The sequence below is a fragment of the Buteo buteo genome, chromosome 11 (assembly GCF_964188355.1).
Source record: "Buteo buteo chromosome 11, bButBut1.hap1.1, whole genome shotgun sequence".
Lineage (NCBI taxonomy): Eukaryota > Metazoa > Chordata > Aves > Accipitriformes > Accipitridae > Buteo > Buteo buteo.
The window spans coordinates 23,114,893-23,140,210 of record NC_134181.1 but is presented as its reverse complement, the minus strand read 5'-3'; the positions used below and the strand labels follow the sequence as shown (position 1 = coordinate 23,140,210).

General features: G+C 45.2%; 2 protein-coding genes across 3 annotated transcripts; one reads left to right on the top strand and one right to left on the bottom strand.

Annotated features, from left to right (window-relative positions):
* Positions 1-1,207: 1,207 nt before the first annotated feature.
* CENPT (centromere protein T) lies at positions 1,208-22,604 on the bottom strand. 2 transcript variants are annotated; one of them, XM_075040503.1, is made up of 13 exons: positions 22,361-22,604; positions 21,160-21,280; positions 20,486-20,579; positions 18,307-18,440; positions 16,806-16,839; positions 15,506-15,648; positions 14,614-15,042; positions 9,996-10,172; positions 9,063-9,260; positions 6,292-6,382; positions 4,062-4,238; positions 3,468-3,572; positions 1,208-1,623 (listed from the first exon to the last, which is right to left on the bottom strand). In XM_075040503.1, exons 2-13 carry the CDS (start codon positions 21,182-21,184, stop codon positions 1,500-1,502), a joined length of 1,731 nt encoding a protein of 576 aa, XP_074896604.1. In that variant the 5' UTR covers positions 21,185-21,280; positions 22,361-22,604; the 3' UTR covers positions 1,208-1,499. The 2 variants fall into 2 exon arrangements, with proteins under 2 accessions (XP_074896604.1, XP_074896603.1); XM_075040502.1 differs by lacking the exon at positions 22,361-22,604 and adding an exon at positions 21,909-22,208.
* THAP11 (THAP domain containing 11) lies at positions 22,347-25,318 on the top strand. Its single transcript, XM_075040504.1, has one exon. It carries the CDS (start codon positions 22,347-22,349, stop codon positions 23,091-23,093), a length of 747 nt encoding a protein of 248 aa, XP_074896605.1. The 3' UTR covers positions 23,094-25,318.

Sequence of the window (25,318 nt, the reverse complement as noted above, 5' to 3'; positions counted from 1 at the left end):
GATCATTCACCAATTACTGTCACAGTCAAAACAGACTTGACTTGGGGAGGATTAATTTAATTTATTGCTAACTAGAGAAGGATAGTGAGAAACAAAGATAAAACTAAAAAAGATCTTCCCCCCACGCCACCTTCTTCCTAGGCTCAACTAGCTCCTTACTGCCAAGCAGTGCAGAGGGGATGTGGAACTGGGGGTTTCAGTCAGTCCGTAACACTGTGTCTCTGGTCCCTCCAATGGGATACACTCCTTCAAGAACTGCTCCAGCATAGGTCCCCCCCAGGTCCCTGCCAGCAAACCTGCTCCTGCATGGGCTCCTCTCCATGGGCTGCAGCTTCCTGCAGGGCATGTCCACCTACCATGGTGTGGGATCCACCCCAGGCTGCAGGTGGATATCTGCTCCACCGTGGTCCTCCATGGGCTGAAGGGGGACAGCCTGGCTCACCATGGTCTTCTCCACAGGCTGCAGGGGAGTCGTGGCTCCAGCACCTCCTTCTTCTCCAACCTCAGTGTCTGCAGGGTTATTTCTCTCACACTTTTCTCCTTACTCCTTCCACCCACAGCTGCTGCGCAGCATTTTTACCCTTTCTCAAACACATTATCACTGAGATGCCACTAGCATTGCTGATGGACTGAGCTTTGGCCAGCGGTGGGTCCATTTTGGAGCTGGCTAGAACCGGCTCTGTCCAACACAGGGGCCAAAGGCCACTCCTGCAGCCTTCCCCCCATCCCACTACCAAAACCTTGCCACATAAACCCAGTACACACAATTAACTCCACCTGAATCAATCTCTCCCAGTCTATCTACCATGTGTGCACCAGAAAATCTCATGTCTGAAATGGTCTTAAAATTATTGCTTGCTAATTCCCTGTGAGATTTGGTTATATATAAAGTAAATATAAAGTCTGTTTTCCCATTTCAATTTACATCAGTAACCAGCTGTGGTCACAGATGGACAATGATCTACTCTTGACACAGCAGACTAGGTTTGCAAAGGGGAACAAACCCCAAGTTTGAAAGCCTCTGCTTTAAAAAAATACACAGCTGTAACAAGGATCTGCTTTTTGGAAGGCAGTACACAACTTTTCTCCTTTGAGCAAACAACTGGTTAGTATGACGAGTATTGACCCACCTCAATGTCTATTAGGAACATTTTGAACACCACAATGCAGTAGCCTTTCAGCTCACCGGAATAAAGTAGCATTTGCATCATGCAGAATACATATTTTATTTGTCAGAGCTGTACAAGTATTCAAAGGTAACATAAAAAAATTCAGGTTTGTCAAATGACTTGTAACAATAGTTGGTGAGATCCAGCAGGCTGGCCTGATAGCCAGAGCACAGCCTGCGTCAGTTCAAGAGAATGTCAACTGTTTATTGCCCCACTAGTTCCTTGTGGGAAACCCTCACACAGAGCAGTTCCACAGAACAGCGTCCAGCCAGCCTCTGCAAGCAGGCTGTCTTCCCATCCACAGGGGCCACTGCTGCCAGAGGGGCACGTTCATTTGCAGGGGAACACTTTATTTCCACTCACAGCAACCGGAATCAGGAGCTTCCTGTACTCCAGAGGGAGGTAACGCTCTATCAGCACATGCAATGGCATCTTGTCTGTCACCAGCCCTTGTCTTTGTTCAAAAAGAGGAGAACAGAGAAGAAACAGAGTTGTACTTTACCCAAGTATAAGCTCATTGCTTTTTAAACTCACAATCCACCTGCCACAGGATAAATTTTACCATTTAAAGACATACACAGAATGATGTAACAGAAGCAAATAGCTCGTTACCCAGGAGTTTTTTACATTCCCAATTCAGAGGTGGTTGGCATTTTCCAACTGTGTAGGGCATGTAGTTTTCTAGTACACCGTTTAGCTGATTAGCCCGAAAAATCAGCATCTCCTAGTCTTGTAGAAAGGAAAAAAAGCAGCATTTATTTATGCTTTCCTTGTGAAAGGAACAGAAATACTGTTCTTATTCATGAACCAGCAACAACTCCTGATCCCTTTATGAGGCAGTGGAAAGGCATAAAGACATCTAGAAAAAGGTAAAACAACAAGAGTACGGAATCCTCAAATCTGGCCAACTAAACTGTCGCACCTCTCAGCCTCTTCATACTGATTTTAGCACAAACCTGTCAGGTGGGAAAATGAAAATCTCTGGACCAGGACAACAACAGATTATTTTTTTAAGCAGCAGCACCAGCTCCATCTACAGAGGCCCATGCAAAGCCTTTAATCAGACATGCCCTGCAAAATCCCTCAGATGACTTCAGCATCGCATCTGAAACTCTTCCAGTGGAGACGAGGAATAACAACTTGGCATAATGATAATGACTTTAAATGAGGAGCAATGGATTTGTTTCAGGCCACACAGAGTTTTATAGAGGGCTCCCAAGCCAAGAACCCCTTGTGTTTTGGTCACAGGACAAAATAAATTCTGGCATGAGATGGGGGAGCTGAAGGACCCCACAGGAAAGAGCAGCAGTGGAGAGGCTCCAAGAACAGTTCATCCAGGCTGCTGGCCAGCCTGACCCTCTATGGGCATGAAGTGGCAGCATGAAGGGGAACACAGTTGTTAGGAGAGGTCAGCCCTGGCCTACCAGGCTGGAGACTCATTTTCCTGCTCTTGAGAGGAACTGTCAGTTTGAATCCAAAGTATCAGCTTTTGCAGGAGCAGGAACTACCTGAAAGAAGGTTGTGGCAAGGTGGGGGTCAGTCTCTCCTCCCAAGTAAGAGGCGACAGGGCGAGAGAATATGGCCTCAAGTTGTGCCGGGAAGGTTTAGATTGGATATTAGAAAAAATTTCTTCACCAAAAGGGTTATCAACCTTTGGAACAGGCTGCCCAGGGAAGTGGTTGAGTTACCATCCCTGGAGGTATTTAAAAGACATGTAGATGTGGTGCTTAGGGACACAGTTTAGTGGTGGACTTGGCAGTGCTAGGTTAATGGTTGGACTTGATGATCTTACAGGTCTTTTCCAACCTAAATGGTTCTATGATTCTGTTTGGAAGAGTAAGTCATCAAAACAGAGAGCAGGGCAGGTGAAAATGCTCACGCTATTTCAGTTGCAAGCACTTTTAGTAAAGAGATCGCCCAGGAACACAAACAGTGCAGCCCAGCCTCACACTTACTGTTACTCTCCTTTTTCTACTGAGACCATTTCCCAGCCATAACAGCTTCACCCTTGCACACATCCCCCTCCTCTTGCTATTTGTTCCTCAGATGACTCCTTGCACCCTCAACCCCTCATTCCTTCCTTTTGGCCCTCCACCACCATCATCATGGAGTGTAAAAACCCACATCCACGAATGCCCTCCTGGGACAGAAGACCAAGTGGCATCATGCAGAGTAAATCACAAGATACCACGCTTCCTGTGGAAATACTGCTAGTGCACACCCTGGCAACGACAGTCTTACCGGGCTATCAAAGCACTACTGAACACTACTACAAGTTAGTAATAACTTTCTTTTTACCTTCTCATGAGGACTTCCAGGTCAGCCATCTCCACTGTCTTCCTCCCTGCATGGTTGGTGTAAGCTTCCAGATCGCTGCTTAGCTGCTTGAAGTATCTCTCACAGCTAAAGAAGGATTGGGGAGGGAAATAAAATCAGGCTGTGGAGTGTGTGAACTTCTGTAGGGCAAGCTGCACTAGAACTGCTTGTCGTGCAGGTCACAGCCTGCCAGAGAAAACTGCAGGAGAAGAAACACTCCGCAGCCACCCAGCTCACGGAGAGTGCTAATGATATTAGTGTGCTGTTAGCTAGAGAAGATTGTGAATGGTGCAATTTGCACTGGCTGGGACAAAACCCAGAAGCTCCTGCAAGGCAGCGTTGGTCACAGATACCCTCACAGCAGCCAAAAGCACCTAGCAAATTTCTGTCCTTGTTTTAACCAGACCTCCCGTGACTCTCCCCACAGCTGAATAGGGAGGGCTGTCAGCTTCCCAGCAGTACTCCTGACAGGTTTGTTATTTCAGGAGAGAAAAGAAAGGGGGGGAAAAAAAAAAAAGAAAAAAAAAGGACTAGAAAGAGTGGGGGGAGGAGGAGGAACAGTTTGCTGTCACTTACCATTTTTCAACAATTTTGTATGCATCTCTGGCCACTGGCATTTTCACATAATGGCTAAATATCTTCTTTATCAAACTACTTGCTACTTCAGGCTTACTTGTTTTCCTCCGTGTCACTCCCGAGCTCTTTGGAATTGGCTTGGCCCGCAGTGGCTGCAGGGGAGACCTTTGGGGGAAACTGAAAATTCGCACATCAAATGAACAAACATAGGGGAGAGGCAGAGAACACATCAGGCTGAGTTTGGGCAAACCTTATGCTGAATTTAAAGGGGTACAAACTACCTCGAGCTCTTAATTCTTTCTCCCTCCCAATTCTTCAAAACCCTTATGCACATGAAGTACAGTTTGCAAACAGTTCACATAGCATTGTGACCTTGGGAGAAGCAATCCAGACTCAAGTTTCCCAAGATAAACATGCTAGCATAACAGATAGTCAGCAAACTATAGTTCCCTCCAATACATAAATGCAGTTTTCACTGCATCCCTGTAGTATTCACTCTCCAGGAGCGCACAAAGTTTGATGCATCCACAGGTCACCTCTGTATCTGCAGACAGGAGTCCGGTCTGCAGGGTATACTTTTACACTATTACAAACATTTTGTTTAGTGGGTTTTTTTGTGGATTTTGGGTTGGGTTTTTTTTGGTTGGTTGGTTTTTTTGGTGGGTTTTGTTTTGTTTTTTTTCTTAAACATGACTATAAGTCCCAAAGGAAATTACGACTGTTTTCCGTTCTAAAAAGGAAAAATTGTAACATGAAAAAGGGAAGGAAACACTCAGTAGACAAGTGGAAAACAACAAAAAAAAACCCTGGAATCTCAGACTAACACATGCAAAACCCACAGACGGAGTGCATGTATCATTTGATTCACTCACCAGCCCACCTGCATGTTTTTCTGTCAGAACCTCAGAGGCAAGTGGAAGAGATCAGCCCCAGAGATGAAGTATGGGTAGTAGCGAGACAAAAAACAGTCATTTAAGTCATCTTGGTTACTGTTCCTGTGCCTCAGCTTACCCATTTGTGAATGATTATATATGAACGTTTGGTTCACAGGATCAGGGCAAAATTCAAGTTTAGTGACTGCATTAGACATTGGTGTTTCTAAATGAAAAGTACTATGGCTCTAATCTGGTATAGCTGATCACAGTAGAATTGTACCAGTATAAAGAGATTATTTTATAGCAGAACATCTTAACCGTAGCTCTCACATGGTTATTGCTCCACTACATAGCCTAGAGTATTCCTTGGGCTTTTAACCTGAGCATCGCTATCTCAGGAACAACCAGGCCCACTCAGGGTAGACTGCATTACGTAAAGTGCGAACAAACCATGCATTTTCTGTGCAACAACTTCCTGTAATCGAGGCTCTGAACCTGTAATTATGATCAGCTGTTATCTCAGCACAGCTTGAAAGCAAATCTGCATTCATTCAGTTCCACTTCAGCAAAGTATCAAAGACTCCTTCTTCTATTTTATAAATATATTTTACTATTCATGATTAGAGTGATCATCCAGCACCTTCTGGTAAGCATCACTCACCTTTGTTCACAGCAGGAAAGGGCACAAGAACTTGGTTTGATTGTTTATTGCTTCAATAAACAAAAATCTAGAGTCATGGGCTAGAAAATTCCTCCTGTTCCCTAGGACCCACTGTTACTGGTTCTGATGAAGCATATGGCTTCACCAAATTTCTAGTTAAGAGGGTGACAAATGTTAATTTGTTTGGAGTAATGCAGAGGACAGGTTCACTTTCTGCCTCTAGGCAAGCTTTATTTTATACTCAGCATGTGGCAACTGCATACAGCTTTAGGCTTCTAAAGTCAATACAAATACATCATTTTATGCGATCAATGTAACATAATCTGCAATTCCCCCTCTTCTGCAAGGCCCTCTGCATCCCATACTGAAATCTATGGCTCCAGGGTAGCTTACCAGTTGAAAAACTCCTAGGAAAAGGTTTTGGCCTTCAGCGCAAGAAAACATTACAAGAACATTCATTGGAAAGACTTGAGGCATCAGACCTGTTCTGGGAGAGTGCTGCCATTCACTTGATAGAACTCTATTCAATTACTAAAGCAGTGAATGAACTAGAGACTTCAGGACTCCTCCCTCCCTGCTATAGCTGATAAAACACAAAACAATTGACAAAGCTGGGCTCGGCGCTCTCTCCCTGGCACTAACACCCCCCAGACACACTTCTACCAGGCCACTGTTGAAGGTGGCTTATACTTACTTGGGAGAAGCAGGTTTTACAGGACGTGGAGTTGACAGCAGTGGCTTGTAGGCTGCAGCACGGACAAACGTGGGTGTCTTCATGGAAACCTCTAGGGAAAAAAAAGTACTTGAGGAACTGAACTCTTATTTTCAGAGCTCCCGCAGCAAGCAGTGCTGCAGCAGCAGACAGAAGCCCAGCCAGCTTTCCACACACCTGGTCCAGTGCCACACTGCCTGCGCTCAGGCTGTGGCTCCATGGCACCCTGAACCAGCACGACTGCTGGCTGCTGCAGTTCCACCCACCCCACCTCCTGCCACACAGGCTGGCAGCTTCCCTCCCACCCAGGTCCAGCCCATCAGCCCACCAGCACACCGGGCAGGGCGTAAGAACACACATCGGGGCCAGGCTGCAGGGGCTGACGGCTGGGTCGACTTAGGCTGCCAAGAAGCTGCAGCCTGTTTTCCGAGAGAGAACTTGTCCTGGTTTCAGCTGGGATAGAGTTAACTGTCTTCCTAGTAGCTGGTACAGTGCTATGTTTTGAGTTCAGTATGCGAAGAATGTTGATAACACTGATGTTTTCAGTTGTTGCTCAGTAGTGTTTAGACTATAGTCAAGGATTTTTCAGCTTCTCATGCCCAGCCAGCGAGAAAGCTGGAGGAGCACAAGAAGTTGGCACAGGACACAACCAGGGCACCTGACCCAAACTGGCCAACGGTGTATTCCATACCATGGGACGTCCCATCTAGTTTAGGAACTGGGAAGTGGGGGTGGGGAATCGCCGCTCGAGGACTAGCTGGGTGTCGGTCCGCGGGTGGTGAGCAATTGCCCTGCGCATCATTTGTACATTCCAATCCTTTTATTACTACTGCTGTCATTTTATTAGTGTTATCGTTATTATTAGTTTCTTCTTTTCTGTTCTATTAAACCATTCTTATCTCAACCCACGAGTTTTACTTCTTTTTCCCGATTTTCTCCCCCACCCCACTGGGTGGGGGGGGGGGTGAGTGAGCGGCTGTGTCGTGCTTAGTTGCTGGCTGGGGTTAAACCACGACAAACTTCAAAATCTGCAAGCTACCTCACTGCCACCCTGCTAAATCAGTGGCAAATTGTCCTGAACACAGGGATGAGCAGAGCAACAAAATCACATTACAAGGGTCAGTTTGTAGGCATCTCCCATATTCACAGGTTTTCATAAATTCCCTCCAACTAAGGCTCAGGTTATAGTCAGTACCTCACCTCCTCTTTGCTGTGAACCACCCATATCAGTTTCCTCCAAGCCTAATCTGCATCCTCTCACTTCACTCTTAAACTTCTTTACTTCTTAACAAGTGAGAGCAGGAAAGAAAACAATGTTAACAGAAATGAAATACTGAGTAGCTTCCTGTCTAGAAGAGGAGCGAGTGGTCTTGGAGGTCTTCTTGCCTGACAGTTTCCCTTGAAAGCTGAGTGCAGCCCAAGAATCCAGCATATCTGGCAATGTTGTCAACTTCACAACCCTCCCTAAAAGCTAGGACACCTGCACTGTCATAGAAGACAAGCCCAGCTACTAGAGGGCTGAGGGCTCAGGTACTACTAAGAGCAGTACAACTCAGAGGGTCAGGAGTATCTTAGAGAAAGCAGGACCAGGTGAACTACCACAGTTCCTCGCATTAGCTTCTTCTGAAGAAATATTTGTGTGCTGGAGGGACAGGGAGCAGGATGCAGGAGAAAAGATGAGTTATGCTGAGGTTTCCGAGGTCAGTTTTATGACAAGTGTACATAATTTCTCATCTTTTCTTCCTCTCCTTGTCCAATGAGACCTGTAAGATGCCACTCTTACTGTTCCACCCTATCAGCAGAGATCTCTTCATCAAGATCTCTCCATCTCTTCATACAGCTGTGTTAAAGATAAGCACGTTGACACACGATTGTAGATGTCCTAAGAACACCTACAGCTTTTCTTGTGACAAAAGTGTACCAGTTCAACTGTCGTCTTTGTGCCTTCCACGCTGCACAAATACATACAGGCATTGATACTCTCATTACAGCTGTATTTCCTCACAATGCCTCAAATCCTGGCAATAAGATTCTTTTAGTTCAGTTTTTTATTTCAGGGTGTATTGTACTTTCAAAGACTTTAAGACCAGTCCCAAAAGACACCACTAAAACACATTCTGGGCATTCTCAAATGTGGCCTTGATCAACGAGAACTCAGTCTGCCGTGTATGTTCTTCCAAAGGGCACAGCGCTCTTGAGGCAACAGAGCAGACTGATGCAGTATCTGAAGAACTGTTTAGAAACAGAAACTTCCTCTCAGCTTTCTGGAAAGCCAGCCTACTCTTTTGGTTAACTGGAAAGGAAATCTGTAACTACATGTACAAAATATGGGGTTCTAAATCAGGTTTCAAGCCTGGAGTCACATAAATGGCTGTGGAAACAGCAGTTCAGTGCTAAGACATTAAAAAGTCAGCATGAAGTTAGGAGTCAGGAAGGAAGGAAGAATGAAACAGAGGATATCCCTATGTCACTATATAAAACCACTCTGCACTCAGTTTTGTCGATTTGTGCACTTCCATTACTTTCACCTCAAAAAAGTAGAAGATGATCTAGGTCCCTGAAGCACCTGATAAGCCAGTAACAATCTGGCCCTACGAATAGCAGCCAACAGCTTCCCCTGGACTATCCAATGGACTAAACAGTTAATCACATTATTAACCTACGTTGTTCCTCAATCTATCAAGAGGTAACAGGAAAAAATTTCTCCAACTGCCTTCTGCTACTGCTGCAACAGTACCTTCACCTTTTCTTACCTTCACTCTCAGGGTCTTCAGTTTCATTCACAGTAGGCTCTTCTTCCGGACCATCCAATTCTACCGTGATAACCTGGTCTTCTAGTTCATCTGCTTGTTCAATAGCTTCCTTTAATGGCTCCATCCCAGATTTTTCAGAGGAGGAAAAAGCATGAGAATGCCTGCCCAGACTTCCAACACCTTTGGCAATCTCACGTTCTACATTTCCAAAGCAGGAAAAATACATCACTGAAACAAGTATCATAGCCAAAATTTCAAAGCACTCATAAGAATGAAACCCAACTTTCCATTCCTAATGACGTTGCCACCTATTATATTCCTATCTTCAAGGATTAGGGTGTCAATACACTAAGTTAGATAAGCTAAAGCACTGATGAATCCTCAACTTTTCCCTCTGCTTCCTCTAGGTCTGCAGAGGTCAAACAGAAAAAATAGCACCTGGTAATGTGGAGAAGCCCATGAGATTTTAGTGAAATTTTTATCTGAGCTCCTTTTAAATGAACTTCCTTTAATAACAACTTTTATCTCAAAAGAAGTCTAACCAAAGCCTTAGTGCAGCAAGTTGAACACAGAAGACCCAGCAATTCAGGAAAAGTAACTTAGAAGATCCTGATTTGCCAACACACTCAGAAGGTCTCCAAGTTTTATCAATCTTTGCCTGATTCTAGAACTCCCACTAGTAAATTTTAACTAAGCTTTCCACAATTATATATTTCTAAGCAGTATTGACAATATAATTTTGTTTTCCATTTGAACAGAATGCAGTCTTTCAGCTTAAATGCCAAAATTAGTTTGATATTTTCCCAGCATTTAGCCCAGATTTCAGAATGCAAAGAGAGTTAACAAGTCTCTCGCCCAGCACTGATGCCAATAATGCAGCTTGAGAGGTCTCTGGCATTAGAGATAGTTGTCAGTATTAGAGGTTGTCCTCACCAGCTTCGGGAGAGCCTTGGTGTTCAACACTGCCTTCTGCTACTCCCTCTTCTTCCGAAGGGGCCATTTCTGTTTTAACTCTGGCATCCTCTACTGTAGTTATCTGCGATTCTGCTTTTTTGGTCAGTTTCTCCTCCAAATGTTCAGAATATCCAGCACTTGCACGATGCTCTGCAGCTAAAATAGGAAATTCTATCAACAATTTTACCTACAAAAAAACCCCAATCAACCACCAGCATACAGTTTAACAACTACTAAGATTTACTCATAAGTAAACTCAGAAATAGCCATAAGCTATAAATAAGGGAAGCAAATGCAGCTCCCATCCTAAAGTTTACAGCTAAGAAATGCACAACTTTTCCTGTGTTTGCTCTACAGCCACCTAATTAGGATGCACATTAGATCCCGATGAAGGAATTTTACCTATCAGTAAGCAGAGCTCCTCAAAATCTGCCATCTCTATGTCTGTTCTCACTTTTGGTGATTGTGTGAAAGAAAAATTTCTTTTCCTTTAAGTCTAACAACACACGGAGTTTGTGCTCAGCTTCTCCTCCCCATTTTCTCAGTTTTTCTGAAGAAACAATTTTGCAAGAGTTACATTGCATTATAAAGAGGAGAGCGCCTAGCAGTGGTTTTAACCATCCCAGACAAGCCTCTAGCAGGCAGGATGAGGAGAAATAAATGGACACCATCATCTCCAGTGACTGGGAGTTTTCACACTCAAAAGTACAAGTGTCAAGGCCTTGGGAGCCCTAAGCCCCAGTGAAGGGGACAAGGAAATTTGGCCAAAGGTGGTGCAAAAATCAGTAATACCAATCCCACTAACCAGAACATTGGACTCTCTACACCAATGCAGGGCAAAATCTTGCCTAAAGTTAAGTGAAATATTAACTAGCTTTGTGGGGAGAAGACAAAAGCTCAGCTCTACACTAAGATTGCATAAGGCAGACAGGCACCAGTGAGTATCCCCCACTACTGGATCCCTGCTGGGATACAGTACTTTAACAGTGGAGTACCAGATGCTATTGACACATTCAAGTCTTAATTTTTACTGAATCTTCACCTGTTGCTAGTAGCAATACCTCCTGTAGTTTGGTATAACCTGCTAGCTGTTAGTGCAAGTTGCTCCTCTCTAGTTGCTGCACTGACAGATCAGGGAGCTGTTTGTTTCAATTTGTTTGCTGAATCATCTCCTCCATGCTGCTCAAGGCCTTCCTTTTTAATCTCCTTACATTTCACTCCCATTGTCTTTTTTCCAGGCTGAGCAGTCCTTATCTTCAGTCATTCAATGCACAGAAACGCTTCCATATATTTGATTATCGTTAACAGTAAATCTGGTTTTCTCTGCACCTTCTCTAGTTCTGTTAAATCTATTTAGAGATGGAGAGGTTAGAACTGCACACAATATTCAAAAAGAGAGCATGACAATCATTTCCATAGTGACACAGTGACCTTTTGCCATCTCTTCCTTTCATAATAACTTTTACGTGTTATTTGCTTTTCTGACCATCCCCCAAGCTTTGAGCTGTTATTCACAGAACTGTAACAATTCTGAGGTGACTTTCATCAGCCTCAAGAGAAACATCCCATTTAAATTTCACACTCCACAGGTGCACCCAAGTAAAACTGTAACAGGACAAAAGAATCATGGAAGATTACAGGATGCCAACCTTACACAACTGTAAATTTGGAGGTGCAGAATATCTGCTACCTTAATGAACTACTCTAAAAGAACTGTTTAAAACAAAAGGCTATATTATCATGATAAAAAGGCAACATAACTAATTTTGGTGATACATCTGGTATGTGCAAGCAATTACTTATGGGCACTGCAAGTATTCAGTTTAAAATTCTAATAACAAAACTGTTGGTGCTACAGACTGTGCAGTTTCCATACCGCCAAAAGGTAATTCATATGAAACTTCAGACGTAATTAAGCCTAGGGAAAGGTAAACCTGCATGGCAACGGTATTCTCTCATTTCCAGACACTGTCAAAGGAACAATGCGAAAGACTTTAAAAGGATCCTACACTGGAGTCTGGAAAATGAAATTCAAGAAAACACAGGAATTTGTGTCCACACATACCCAAAGCTTTATGTAATGACTGGATAACACCTGCCACCCTCAGCATCTGCACAGAGTTTTTACTGTCTTATTCTAAGGCAAAAGGATTTCAGAGATAACTGAGCATGTGCTTGTGAAAGCAGACAACTTGCATGACTTGCTCTCTTCCAGGAACAAGGAGGTATGAAAGCCCAACCTACTAGTGACAATCTTTATTACTTAAGGGAGGGCAACCTTCAAGCCCTTGTCTTAAAGAGAAAAAGATGCTGGTTGGTACTGGAGAAAGATAACGGCCAACATGGCTTAAATAAATACAGTAAAGCATTAAAAGAGTGATTAGCCAGATATATTCCTTGCCAAGAGGGAGCTATTCATCTTTCTTATGGGAAGATGAGCAGTACTATGGATGTACCAAAAAATATGAACCTTTATTCCATTTGCAGTCACTGTGAACAAAGCAAATACTGACAAGAAAGCACATGAGCAAGTCACAGCTTACTTTTAGAAAGCTTGTCTGGAAATGCTCACAGTATCTCCTATATGACTTGAATTAAATTATCTCTAGCATCTACTGCAAAATAAAGTCTTGTTTTACTCTGCAAGTCACCTGAAAAACTCTTGGTTTTAATCGAAGTACTCCATTCCCTTGCAACACTGCAAGCACTTCTTACCCTCTCTGAAAATCTCTTCCACTTTGTTCACGGTATCAGCCATCTGCTTTTTCTGTATCGCATACATCTAGGTCTTCAACTACATGGGACAAAACTTCTCTCAAAGACATGCTGAAATATCTCTTAGGCTTTAGATTGACGGGGGATCCCAAACATTTACTTGGACTTCTGGATGGCAAAGAGGAGCTCCATCTATTAACAGCTAGAAATTGAGAGCATTAACTTGCTCCCATTATCTTTATAAATTTCCTTTTAGCTTTCCTGGTAAGTAAAATACCAACCAAGCAGAGAGAGGAATACACACAAGAAAATGCTCTTCCTTTACTTGAAACAGTTTAGGGAGTTCACATTGTATCTTAGGAACCAGTTGGAAAAGTCCTTTCAACTATTTTTCAGTTCACACTGAGGAGCAACATTGACATCAGCTACCTTTGGCAAAAGAGCAGAACTACATAACCATTAACTTTTGACATCAATGCCTTACAAACTCCAGCATCTTTAGATATGCTCTCACTCCCCTCCCTCTTCCTCTCATTTGATCCAGTCCTCTATTCCATGTCCTCCACACTTTTCTCCACGTTATCTATCCATTTGTCCTAACAGTGCCTACCATTGGACTCTTCAGAGCAACTAACCTTTTTCTGTTGATCTCTTCCCTTGTCCTTTCAAAACAACTTTTCCCAGCAAGCCTGCCACAGACAACCCTTCAGAAGCAGAGTATGGTGCAAGAGCCCACCCCGCATTAATTAATTTCTAAACTTTCCAGGGCAAGAACTGTTCCTGGCCTGAGCAGTACTGAATACAACAATCATTCTTTAAATACTGTCTCTGTGGCCTTTTTGACAACGGATCTTAAAAAAAACTAAATGAAAAAAACCAATAGCTGTCCGTATTTCATGGAAAGCATAGGGTGTTTTGATAGAAGAACTGCACAAAGTCATTTACTGCAGCAGATCCTGTCCTGGCTAGCTGCCTCAGGGTAGCTAAGCAGAAAATTTTAGGGTTACAACTGTGCCTTGGGGCCTCGTCAACACAGTATGAGGAAAATGTGCTCCCATTTACACAGCCAGGACAAGGTATTTACAGGGAAATTGCAGGAGAGAGATACTGGACACCAGGGAAAAACTGGCAAGTTGATAGGACTGGCAAAGCATTGGTACAGAGTGACCAGGGAGGTGACTACCTCTGTCCAAGGGATTTTTAAGGCCCTGGAGACGGCAAAGCGTTTGGCTGTGACATATAAATGACCTTAGCAGGGTAAAGGTCTAGACTATTAACCTCCTGACACTCCTTCTAACTCTGTCTACCGCTCCTACACATTATCTCCTTAGCTCCCCATATTTGTGACCAATTTACAGTGCCCACTTCTGGGCTTCCCAGTACAAGAGAGAGATGGACATACTGGAGACAGTCCAGCAAATGGCCACCAGGACAGTTAAGGGACTGCAGCATCTGTCCTAGGAGGAAAGGCTGAAAGAGCTGGGACTGTTCAGCCTGGAGAAGAGAAGGCTCGGGGGCATCTCATCGATATATGCAAGTATCTGAAGGGAGTGTGTAAAGCAGATGGAGCCAGCCTCTTTCTAGTGGTGCCCACTGCCAGGACAGGAGGCAATGGGCATAGACAGGAACACAGGAGGCTCTGCCTGAACACCAGGAAACACTTTTTCACTGTGAGGGTGACTCAGCACTGGAACAGGTTGCTCTCTATACTTGGAGAAACATAAAAGCCACTGGACATGGTCCTGGGCAACCTGCTCTAGGTGGCCCTGCTTGAGCAGGGGGGCTGGAGAAGATTGCCTCCAGAGGTCCCTTCCTACCTCAGCCATTCTGTGATTTCAGGTAATACCTGCTAAGCCCCAAGTCCTAACCCAAGAGTACTCACTGCCAACCACCACCTCTTCTGAAACAGAAAGCTGTTCCATTGGGTTACTCCGCGGGGAATGATCTTGCTTATCTTCTTGCTGGTTTGCAGGTGTTTTTGGAGATACACAAGTCATTCCGTCAACACGCTCATGATCAAGGATTAAGTCTGCAGAGTATCTTCGGGTTCCTCCCTCATTTGTGCCCACACTGGATACCAAGCCCACCAGCCTTGCTTCCTCTTGAGCTGCATCAGAAATCTTGCTTGTCTGTGCTGAAGTTTTTGAATCTGATAGCTGTGGTTCAAGAGCAGAAAGCTTATTGTGGCTCTGTTCATCAAACTGAGGCTGAACAAAGAGCTCTGTGTTACTCAGCATGATTTCCGCATCGCTTGCCAGCATGGCTGTTGGAATCCCAGATGCTGTTTCTGAGTCCACAAGATAGTTCTGTGCTGTTTAGAAAGTTTTAAAACAAGTTTTATGTGAAAAACTGTTCAAGGTCGTAGGGACACCCATTTATTACCAGGACTTGCATAATTCAAAATTTAAGTCATTCAACCAAATTTTATTTATCCTCCACAGATCAAACACTGAAACTGCATCACCACACTTCAGTGTCCCTAACTTTCTCTACCAAACCATCTCCAGTACCCACAGTTATGAACACGATCCCAAACGATTCCTGTGGTATAAATCACCAAACTGGGTGGAGCACATATTTAAGTGCATAGAATCAAAGCAACTACAGATGCAGAGTCTCATTCTAATCTTGCCTCCCAAATTACACTGGATTTCTGTGCACGTGCTGGTAGCCTTTAAATTGTAAAATACAGACCACACTTCAGTAATTGCTTCTAAAAGCCACCTTATATAAGGCCCTCCCTCCCAAAACAGAAGTAACAACACAAAAGAAACCTTTTCTTTTCAGCATGTTCTGTTCCACTCCGCCTTCAAAAGCTTCTATGTCAATAGCTTTGCGATTTTTTGGCCTCCGGAGCAAGCCTCTCTTTTCAACAGTGTCTGGTGGGATCAAGTAACCAAGAGACAGGCGAAGAGATCTGTAAAAAGAGAAGGGAAGAAACACTTTTCCAAAGTTACACACTCCCCTTTTACCCTCAGATTACAGACATGGTGCCACTAGCCATGAGACATTTCACAAATCTGTTAGCTAGGAGGAATTTCCCCCCAAAACCTTGAAGATTACATGCCAGTCTACTTTAAACAAATAGTTTAATTTTATGGTATCACCTAACATCGGGATATGTATCAGAGAGATCAGGAAACAGACTGTTTTACAGCCTCCTACCTCACAAGGGCTGCAACAATGTATCTGACAGAAGATTCTGGCATTTTAAAAATTTTAAATAAAAAAAAAAAAAGGAAAACAAATGTTTGAGAGTAAAGACGTCCTCTAGATGACAGCAGGATGGTAGGAGGACTTAAGTCTAAGAAGCTGCTCAGTATCAGTATTCACAGCAAAGTACAGCTACCAACACACTGTAACTTTTTTGAGATGGGAACTAAGATAGCAACATGCAAAGCATGGGAAAAGATGTATCTCACTGCACATATTTTGCATCCTAAAGAGACTGGCCATGCTCAGCTACCTCCTGTCCCTCTCTCTAGGCAGCACAATCAAAAAGGTTCAGAGGATTCAAAGATAGGCAGTACAGAATGCAGTCCTATGAATCACCTTGCATGGGACCACAGGCAAGGGCTGCAGCGAGAAGGGTGAAATAAATTGCTAACCATGGCTAGGATCATTAGCAAAGTACAGGGGCAACACAGGAAAATGAGTTCTTTGACTTGCTAAAAAGCTTTTAAAGTCCAGGAGAGTTGGACTATAGACTGCATAGATGCAACAGGCTGTCATAATATTCTAAGGTATATTGTGTACTGATTTATTGTTGGAAACATGAGAATGAAAGGAAAAAAGGAATGATTCTAATAAGTAAAAAGAGGAACAATAGTAGCAATACAAGCTAGACCAACCTGGGCATACAGTGCAGAGCCACAATTTCTGAAAATCACAACGTATGTACTAGAACACCTTCAAATTCTGTCACCAGAGCGGGGAGATGATTGTGTTAGTACTAACATAGGTCTTTATCATGAACCCAGGTATCTATAATGTTCATCACAACTACAGAGGTGATGAATCAAGGCAGCTATAGTTAGGAGAGCCAGAAGTTAAGACATTTTAATTTAAACTCACCGAGCCAAAGCAGTGCTGTCCAACGTTGACTGAGCTAGAAAAAGTTGGTGACACATTAGTAAAGAAATTGTGCTAGCTGAGAAATTACCGCCTACACAACAGGCTACAGGAACACCCCAATGGATCTTCCTCTTTCTAGAGCCAGTTATGCTACAATCCTCAAAAGTTACGTTTTGGTGAGAACAGAATTAGATGACAGGTTCATTTTACAATTTCTTGTCTGCATTTCAGAACTGCATATTAGAATTCTAGTAAGCAATTTCTGAAAGTGTAATAAAACAATTATTTCAAAGAAAATTTAACATGGCACACGCCCTCATACTCAATATTAATCTTACCACATTAATAGCAAGATACTAGGCTAGTGCGTCAGTCACAACCCTTCAGCAACCTAAACTAAACATTAAAGCATCTGGAAGCTTCAGAAGTACAGATAACTACTCCACAGATTGTTGGTGAAAGCATAACTCAAACCTGTTCTACTCGCAAAGCCCCCAAAATCCAAAAGCAGATCTGGAGAGCACTGACATAATCATGCTCATACTAGAAAATACTAGAGCATGCCCCCTCTGCTTTTACAGAGCTGCCCATGTCTTACCAGAACATGTTCAGACCAGGTATCAGGCTAAAGAAAGACAAGTCGATTTTTTTGACCACAGGGTGGTCAAAACAGGTTTTGAGTCAGGGTGGGATTCAGCTCCAGATTAAAATATCCAAACACAGGTGTCTGATCCCATTATAGTCAAGGACAATTAATCAAATGCAGCTGTCTACTTTAGGGTAAGCTCAATACCCTCCATACTCCACTGACTAGATCTCCCCTAAACTTTAGGAGGATTTCAGTTACCTAGTGTGCATGCAGACACAGAGCGTCTGTAATTCAGAGCTGAGGTACTGTTGTCTGTAATTCAGAGCTGAATCTCACCCTTGAATTCTACTCCAGTTGCTACTGCCAATAGGATATGTAAACCAAGGTGAGGTGTTTTATCTGCCTCTGTTAAACTGCAAATAAAATGGAAGTTATATTTACCAAATTTGCAAATTTATGTTTAAAGGGAAGACTTACTCCAATATAAAACATCATTTCTTTTATAAAACTATAAGACCCTTTCTTCTCAAACAAGAACTTTATAACCTCCTTGATGTAATTGCAACGAAAAGCATGCAGCTTGTTGCATTTTCAAGTTTCTGGAATTGAGGGGAAGACAGGGCTTGCTTCCTTCAGAGGCACTTCAAAACTCAAAGAGCACCAAGTTGGAAAATAGTCAAGTTATATACAGCCAGGGCAGAGCCCATAACTTGGCTCAAAAAGGCTTATTGTAAATTTGATAGGAGGGGCTTTTACCTTCTCCCCTATCTCCTTTGTGCAAGATACTGCAATCTTGCTTCCAAGCGTACAGCTGCCCAGCTGAGAAGTCACGAAGAACAAAACTGCAGCAGATGATGATCAGCTGACAGCAAACACAGTGCTGAACAACATAATTTTCAACTGCGGCCTTACCTTGGTTCTGGGGAAGTCTTTTGTCTGCTGCTCTCTCAAATTCAGAAATGCTGAGTTTCTTTCTCTTCTTAGTCATACGGAACGTGGCAATAGATGTCTCCTCAGGAACAAGGTCTGGCAGTTGCATTTCCACCCTACCAATACAAACCAAGCCTTTAACAAAGGATAACATTATCACTTGGCTACCCTAGGAAGGTCCCTGTAATGTCACTGAAAAGCAAATTAAAATTATTTGTCCTTGCTGCAGCAGAAGTAAGGAACTAATGGGCGATTAGCTCAGCAAATGAGGGAACATGTCATTCCCTCCTACTAAATCAAAGTAAACTTCACAAAGAGAATCAAAACTTGAGTATATATATATGCAAAACGACAGGGCTGAGAAAGGTCAGACTAGAGTAAAAGCTTGGACTTCCAACAAGCTCCATAACTCTCCCCTCCTAACAGCACACAAGAGCAATTAGGTTTGTCAACTATTACAGCATAAATGAAAAAGCCATCATCATGAAACAACATTAGGTATCGCAAAGCTCACTGGTGCTTGGAATTGACACATAACATCCCAGTCAAGCACTGGATCAGGATCAGAAAGTATGTTTCTGAGTTGTTTTCCCCCTGTACTGGGAAGTTCCAAGAATCCCCTCTCAGGAAGGTCACATTCAGGCAGCGAGTTGCTGCCAGCACTCCACACCATGTCCTGCAGTACTAGAGCAGAGCATCCCTCCCAGCCAAGGGCCCACATTCAGCAGATGTATCCTTCTGTATCCTTTGCTGCAACAAACGTGGCTTCAATATAGCAAGAAAGGTAAGGTGATCATGTTTACAGGTCTTTTCCCCCTACAAAATACATTCTCTACCACCCAGAAATGTAGCTAAGTTTCATTTCTTATTATGAGCCTAATGTAAGCCTAAGCATTAGAATTAACTGGCTTGTAACAGGGAAGAAATGTAAAGTAGTAGGGAAAAAAAGATTTCTCATTTTTTTGCATCTATCCTGGAACATGCTATTAAAACTAGGGAAAGCAGTGCCTTCCCAAATTCAGGAAAGTTCACGTCCATCAACTAAACAAAGGTTGTGAGGAAGGATTTAAAAACAAAAAGTCTATACCTGTTTCTGTTCAAGAACTAACTAACATGGAACATAAACCCCTGCAAATGTCCAACCAGCTTGTCTTTTTGCTTAAGAAAGGCTGATGAGAAGCACATTCAAAGACGTTCAAGAGCTACAACAAGCAAAATCAAGAAGGAACAAAAATAATATTGCTCATCTTTCTTGATTTTAAAAAAAACAAGTGGTTACACTTACAGAAAACTCAGATGTTTCCTCCTCTATTAAAAAATCAGAAAGATAGAAGCTTGCTTAATATTTTACATGACCTGTTTAAGGTTGCTTATGGTCAATGCAAAAAGTTTAGCTATAAAGACAAAAGTAATCACATTATTTAGAACAGTCTATTTTGCAGTAAGCAAAAACACACACAAGTTTTGTGACAAAACTAGCTAAAGCAAATTAAGACCTACTACCACTACTGGCTTTCTTCTATTTCATAACAAAGTGGAAGTAAATGAACCACAATTCAGCCTCTCCAATTCAGTCAGGCCTATTAACTTAAAATATTAACAGAAGCTAAACATGAATAAGTGGCTGAGCCTCAGGCAAACCTCACCTCCAAACCACTCTACAGGAAGGAAGTTACCCATAGCAGCCCAAAACAAGGGCAACCAAGGAGCAGTAACACTGTAAAAAGCTACAGCAGCCTGCATTCTGAATACAAGACACAGCAGTAACTCATTATACCCCAGCATCATCAGCACATGGCCTGTAGCCTTGGAGAGATCCAAGAACTTCTATTTTAGTGTCTGTCAGACAACGACGAAAAGTAGGCTTCCATCATGACCCTTATTGTAACCAGCACTTCCACTGCAAAAAGATACTAAAAATCTGCATTTAAGAAGCAGGACTAAGCACAAACATGCAGCATTTACTATTCAGTCCCTCAGTCCCAGTGACTCCTATGCAACTTTTGAAGCTGGAGAGGTATTTCTGAAAATCCAACCTGACAATGCAATTCTGATCACTGAAACAGAAGTAAGAGAAATCCTACTCTCCAATGCCATCACAGGAACCGCAGCTATAACTGGTTGTGTAAAAAATAAAAGTAAAAATTAAAATATCACTTACATGCTGGACACCCTCTTAGATGGGAGTTCTGGTGGAGCTTCTTCTGTTTCTTCATGTTTAGATATCTGAGGTGCTAGAGGTGAAACTTGTGGTTCTGCCAAAAAACCCAAAACATTTCCTTTCCAACATTCAATCCAGCAAGAATGCCAAAATGCAGCAGAGCAACAAATCCATACTACATTCTGTAAATGACATATATTAACGGTTTAAAATAAAGACCTGGTGAAAAATATTTGGGTTCTACTCCTGGGAAGGCTGCCACATACAGCAACAAAGCCAACAGTGACAAATGGCAGCATGGGGGTTCCACGTACTGCAGCAGAGCTGAGGTGAAGCCTGCAACAGCGCATGCCTCTATAATTAACACACGATGCTACAGCTAAAGGCAGCACAAAGATTACAGGCTTGCTCACCAGCATAAGAACACTGAGTGAAGAGAATATGATTTCACCAATCCAAGACCTGGTCTTTGAGACAGAGTTGTATCACATGACTTTGTTCAGCTGTCACAGCAGTGATTCCTCTTTTACATAAATCAGTCACTACAAGGGTCTGGATTTCTGTTCCGCATAACAGGGTAAGAATAATAGACTACAAAAGAACACCTCCTGTTCTCAACTCCACCAAAGCACTGTCCTTCTGTTCTCCGTTTTCCTGAAAAAAAAGATACTTACGGGTCTGGATGATTCTCTTGAGCATAATCCGTGGTGTGTCATTGTCAAGATCAGGGAACACAGTTGGTCTCTGCTTCACCAAGGTGCTTCTATCAGAATTTGTCCCTGAATCGGATAAGGTCTAAAGAGAGAAAACAGAGACATGCAATTCAAAAATGGTATTTTCGTCATTAAAGATGAATCTTAGCATCAAAAGCATTCATCATCTGACTTCTAATGAAAAGCTAAGCTAGCCAACATGAAACATTTTCCAAATTCCCCAAAAGAAATCGTGTGCATTTGCGTCTCAACAAAGCTGGCGCTTCATTTTTGGGCAGAAGACAATTCGCAACGCCAGATCGAGGTGGGTTTCAATGCACAGCTCTTATCGTGGGCAACAGCCTGGGGGACTTGAAAGCACGGCCCGCAGCCCTTCGTCCCTCACAGCCCTCACCTAAAATAACCCAAAAAGGGGAAACAGAAGAAAAACATAGAGGTGGAAGGCTGTGCCAGCCCCGGCTATTCGGTGAGCACGAAATTCATGAGTTTCGACCCATTTTTCCCTGTTAAAGGCAAACAAGGGCAAGGGAGCGTGCTTTGCCCCCCGGTCCCTGCTCCAAGGACCTCGCTGCTCCCTCACACCGAGCAGGTACGGGCGGGCAGCGCCCCGCGACCCCCGCGGGACGGCTGGTGCCGACAGCGACGCGACCTTCCCCTTCCCCCCCCCCCGCACAGCCCGCGGCGGGGCCGGCCGGACCCCACTCCGCCACCTTCACAGCGGCCCGCGTTGGGTAGCGGCCGCTACGCCTGGCCCCGCGGCGGACCCGCGGCCAGCTGTCGGCCATGGCGGAGTAACGGCCCCGCCACCTTCCCGCCCAGCCGCCTCTCGCGAGACCGCCGCGCGGCGCCCCACGGGAGCGGAGGGCGGAGCCTGCCGAGGGCGGGGCGCGGGGGGTGGCGGCCGCAGTCGGCGGGGGCGGGGGCGCAGCGCAGTGTGGGGCGGGTAGTTCCGGCGCGGCGCCGCCGCCGCGGTGCATTGTGGTCCGCGTAGTTCCGGTGCGGCCGCGACGGGCGGCGTTGGCGGGCGGCGAGAGGCCGCCGTTGGCCTTGTGGGATCTGTAGTTCGGCGGGACTCCCCCGCGCCCGCTCTCCCCGCCGCCGGGGCCGCCCAGGGGTACCCCCCCCCCTCCCCGGGAGGTCGCCCCGCCATGCCGGGCTTCACCTGCTGCGTGCCGGGCTGCTACAACAACTCGCACCGCGACAAGGCGCTGCACTTCTACACCTTCCCCAAGGACGAGGAGCTGCGGCGCCTCTGGCTGAAGAACGTCTCCCGGGCGGGCGTCAGCGGCTGCTTCAGCACCTTCCAGCCCACCACGGGCCACCGCGTCTGCAGCGAGCACTTCCAGGGCGGTCGCAAGTCCTACCTGGTGCGGGTCCCTACCATCTTCCCGCTCCGCGGCGTCAACGAGCGCAAGGCGCAGCGGGCCGCCCGCCGCCCCCGCCCCGCCGCCGCCGCCTCCGCCGCCGCCGCCGCCGCCGCCGCCGCCGCCGCCGCGCAGGGCTCCGGTGCCGCCGCCGCCGAGGCCCCGGCAGGGGGCGCGGCCGAGGACGTGAAGCCCATCGACCTGACGGTGCAGGTGGAGCTGGGGGCCGGGGCGCCCGCTGGGCCCGGCCCTGGCAGGCTACCGGCGGCGGCGGGGGAAGAGGGCCCGGTGGAGGGCGGACCCCCGGACCACTCGTACTCGCTGTCGTCGGGCACCACGTCGGAGGAGCTGCTGAGGAAGCTGAACGAGCAGCGCGACATCATCGCGCTGCTGGAGGTGAAGATGAAGGAGATGAAGGGCAGCATCCGCCGCCTGCGCCTGGCCGAGGCCCAGCTCCGTGAGGAGATCCGCGAGAAGGACCGGCTGCTCCACGCCGCCAGCGCCGGGACCCGCAAGCGTCACGGCCTCTGAGGCCGGGGTCCGGCCCGGGGCGGGGGGGTGCCCGGCCCGGCCCGGCCCGGGGCTCTCCACCCCGGCACCTCCGCCACCCTCGGTGAGGTTCCCAGACAGAGTGGAGACAGGACGGGCTGCGTCCCCACAGCCTCTCCTCGGCTCTCGCTGCCCGGTGCCTCCCGCCCCCGCCGAAGCAGCCCCCGGCCCCGGGCAAGCCCGCGCCATCGGATTCCCCTGCTTAGATGGGGCGGCCGCTCTCAACCCACTGCCGACCCCCGTTATTGATCCAGCGTTACCCCAGAGCTAGCACTGCGGGCGCCTGCCGGCGTCCCATCTACTCCGGGCCCATCAGCACCCTCCCTATGCCGGCAGCGGCGGAAAGCACTTCTTGCAGTGTAGATGGGACCCGTGTCACCACGAAGTGGACGTAGGGTATCAGTTTTCAGCAAATAAACTCGCCGTGTGTTAAGTGAGGTAGCAGCAACACTACCCCCTGGAGAAGGCGTGCCTGAAAGCATGAGTGGCACTGTACCCTTCATAGGAACGAACAACGATGTCGCGTGTGGCCTTGCTTAGCAGAGGCACGAGGAAAGCTTTAGAAACCCTCTCAGGGTGATGTGTTTCTTCAGTAAATTACTGATGCCATAAAAGACTGCTGTTTCTAGCGTGAAAGAATCCCCAGATTAAAGAGTGCTCTTGTACTATGTAGTTTCTGCTTTCTCCACAGTACATACGTATTTGTTACAGATGTCTTGATGCTCTCAACACTAGTAAGGATTACGATCTGGTACAAAGAACCCGGTGGCATTTGACGGCTGTAGTTTATCTCATTGGCTTAAGAACTCCCTCTAATGAAACGGAGCCTTTGTAACACATCGGCATTTAAGTCCTTGGCTTTCGTTCAGGAGAACTGGGATGAGACAGAAGCGAAGTGAGTTTATCTATCTGCAGTGGTTGCAAACCCTTGCTGTCTAATCCTCAACTAGTTGGCATGACTAATAATCTGTACATTAGGCAAGACCTTACTGAAACGTGCTTGCGTATTCTAAACCGAGATTTAAGAGTATTGTAACAAAACTATGTGGAATGATTGTGTAGTTTCTGTTTCTAGCCAGCATTAGTCCCCTCGCTTTCAGCAACAGGAAACCAAATCAACGTTGGCTAGAAGGAGGGTGGAGTGAGGGTAGCAAGGCTCGAATGTGTACTTCTAGGTTAGCCCGGTGGAATAGATACCTCAGCGCTGAGGAGGACGAGGAGGGTATCTGGTGCACCTGCATAGCTCTATGGCGATGTGTACTTAGGGGGTACGGCTTCGATAGCGATGGATGTTGGAAACAAAAGGCAGTTCACCACAGTGTGCCCATAATTACATCCGAGGGAGGAACGCCCACGTGTTTTCTGGGTCTGTGAGATCTTCCTCCTGTAATCAGAGTGCGTTACACTCGGTAGATCGGGATGTCAGTTTTACTAAGTTTTATAGAAGTATTTTCTAAATGTAAAAAGTATCTTTAGTTTGAAAACATTGTAATCTTTGTAACACTGGCTAACTTAGCTTTACAACTGTCGGTTTCAATACTCTGTATGACCAAACAAAGGGGCACAGTGGGATTTGGTAGCTGGAGGTTTATCTATTGATCATGTAGCCTGTTCAGCTAAAGGCATTGGTTGTCACAGCCTGCTATGTGATGCATGGGTCATTTTTCTATTAACGTGTGTACTGAGTTGGGTGGTCGACCATAAGGATACTACAGGTCTATTCATGTACTAAGTATTTCCCATTATTTCATTTTAATTTATTTTCTCCAATCTGATACATAGCTCTTAACTTCAGCTCCGTGATATGCTGATTTTCCTGCAAGTCAAGTAAGCAGCGATTTTTTTGGTTGGTTGGTTTGGTTTTGGTTTTTTTTGTTTGTTTGTTTGTTTTTTTAGGGAAAGCAGACACCTGCTACACCATCTGATTTAACATATGTAATTGGTCCAGCAGATCTATATGCTCCCATCAAGACAATAGGCAGCACAATGTCTCTCCTTACAAATGAGACCGGTTGTGTGTCCTAGCTTCTTGAGAACGTGTGTGTCGTAACAGTCGTGGTATTTTTTCTACCATTGGAATGCACTTCAGGATGTTCAGCCATTTGGCCTGCTGGACTGGTTAACTGCTGGACTCTTCAACTTCTCCAGGTTACACTGAGGTGCTAACATGCTTAATTTTAATAAAGTATATTTTGTTTTGTTATGTT

Bases quoted from the DNA above. Each gene is read 5' to 3' on its own strand.
- CENPT (XM_075040502.1), bottom strand. From the start codon at position 22,175: ATGCACCGCGGCGGCGGCGCCGCGCCGGAACTACCCGCCCCACACTGC. The intron at 20,580-21,159 runs GTAAGTATCTTT...GTTTTTTGGCAG, and splicing joins CAAGAGAATCATCCAGACCC to AACCACAAGTTTCACCTCTA. The intron at 15,043-15,505 runs GTTTCTTTTGTG...CTTTCTAAACAG, and splicing joins GAACATGCTGAAAAGAAAAG to CACAGAACTATCTTGTGGAC.
- THAP11 (XM_075040504.1), top strand. From the start codon at position 22,347: ATGCCGGGCTTCACCTGCTGCGTGCCGGGCTGCTACAACAACTCGCAC.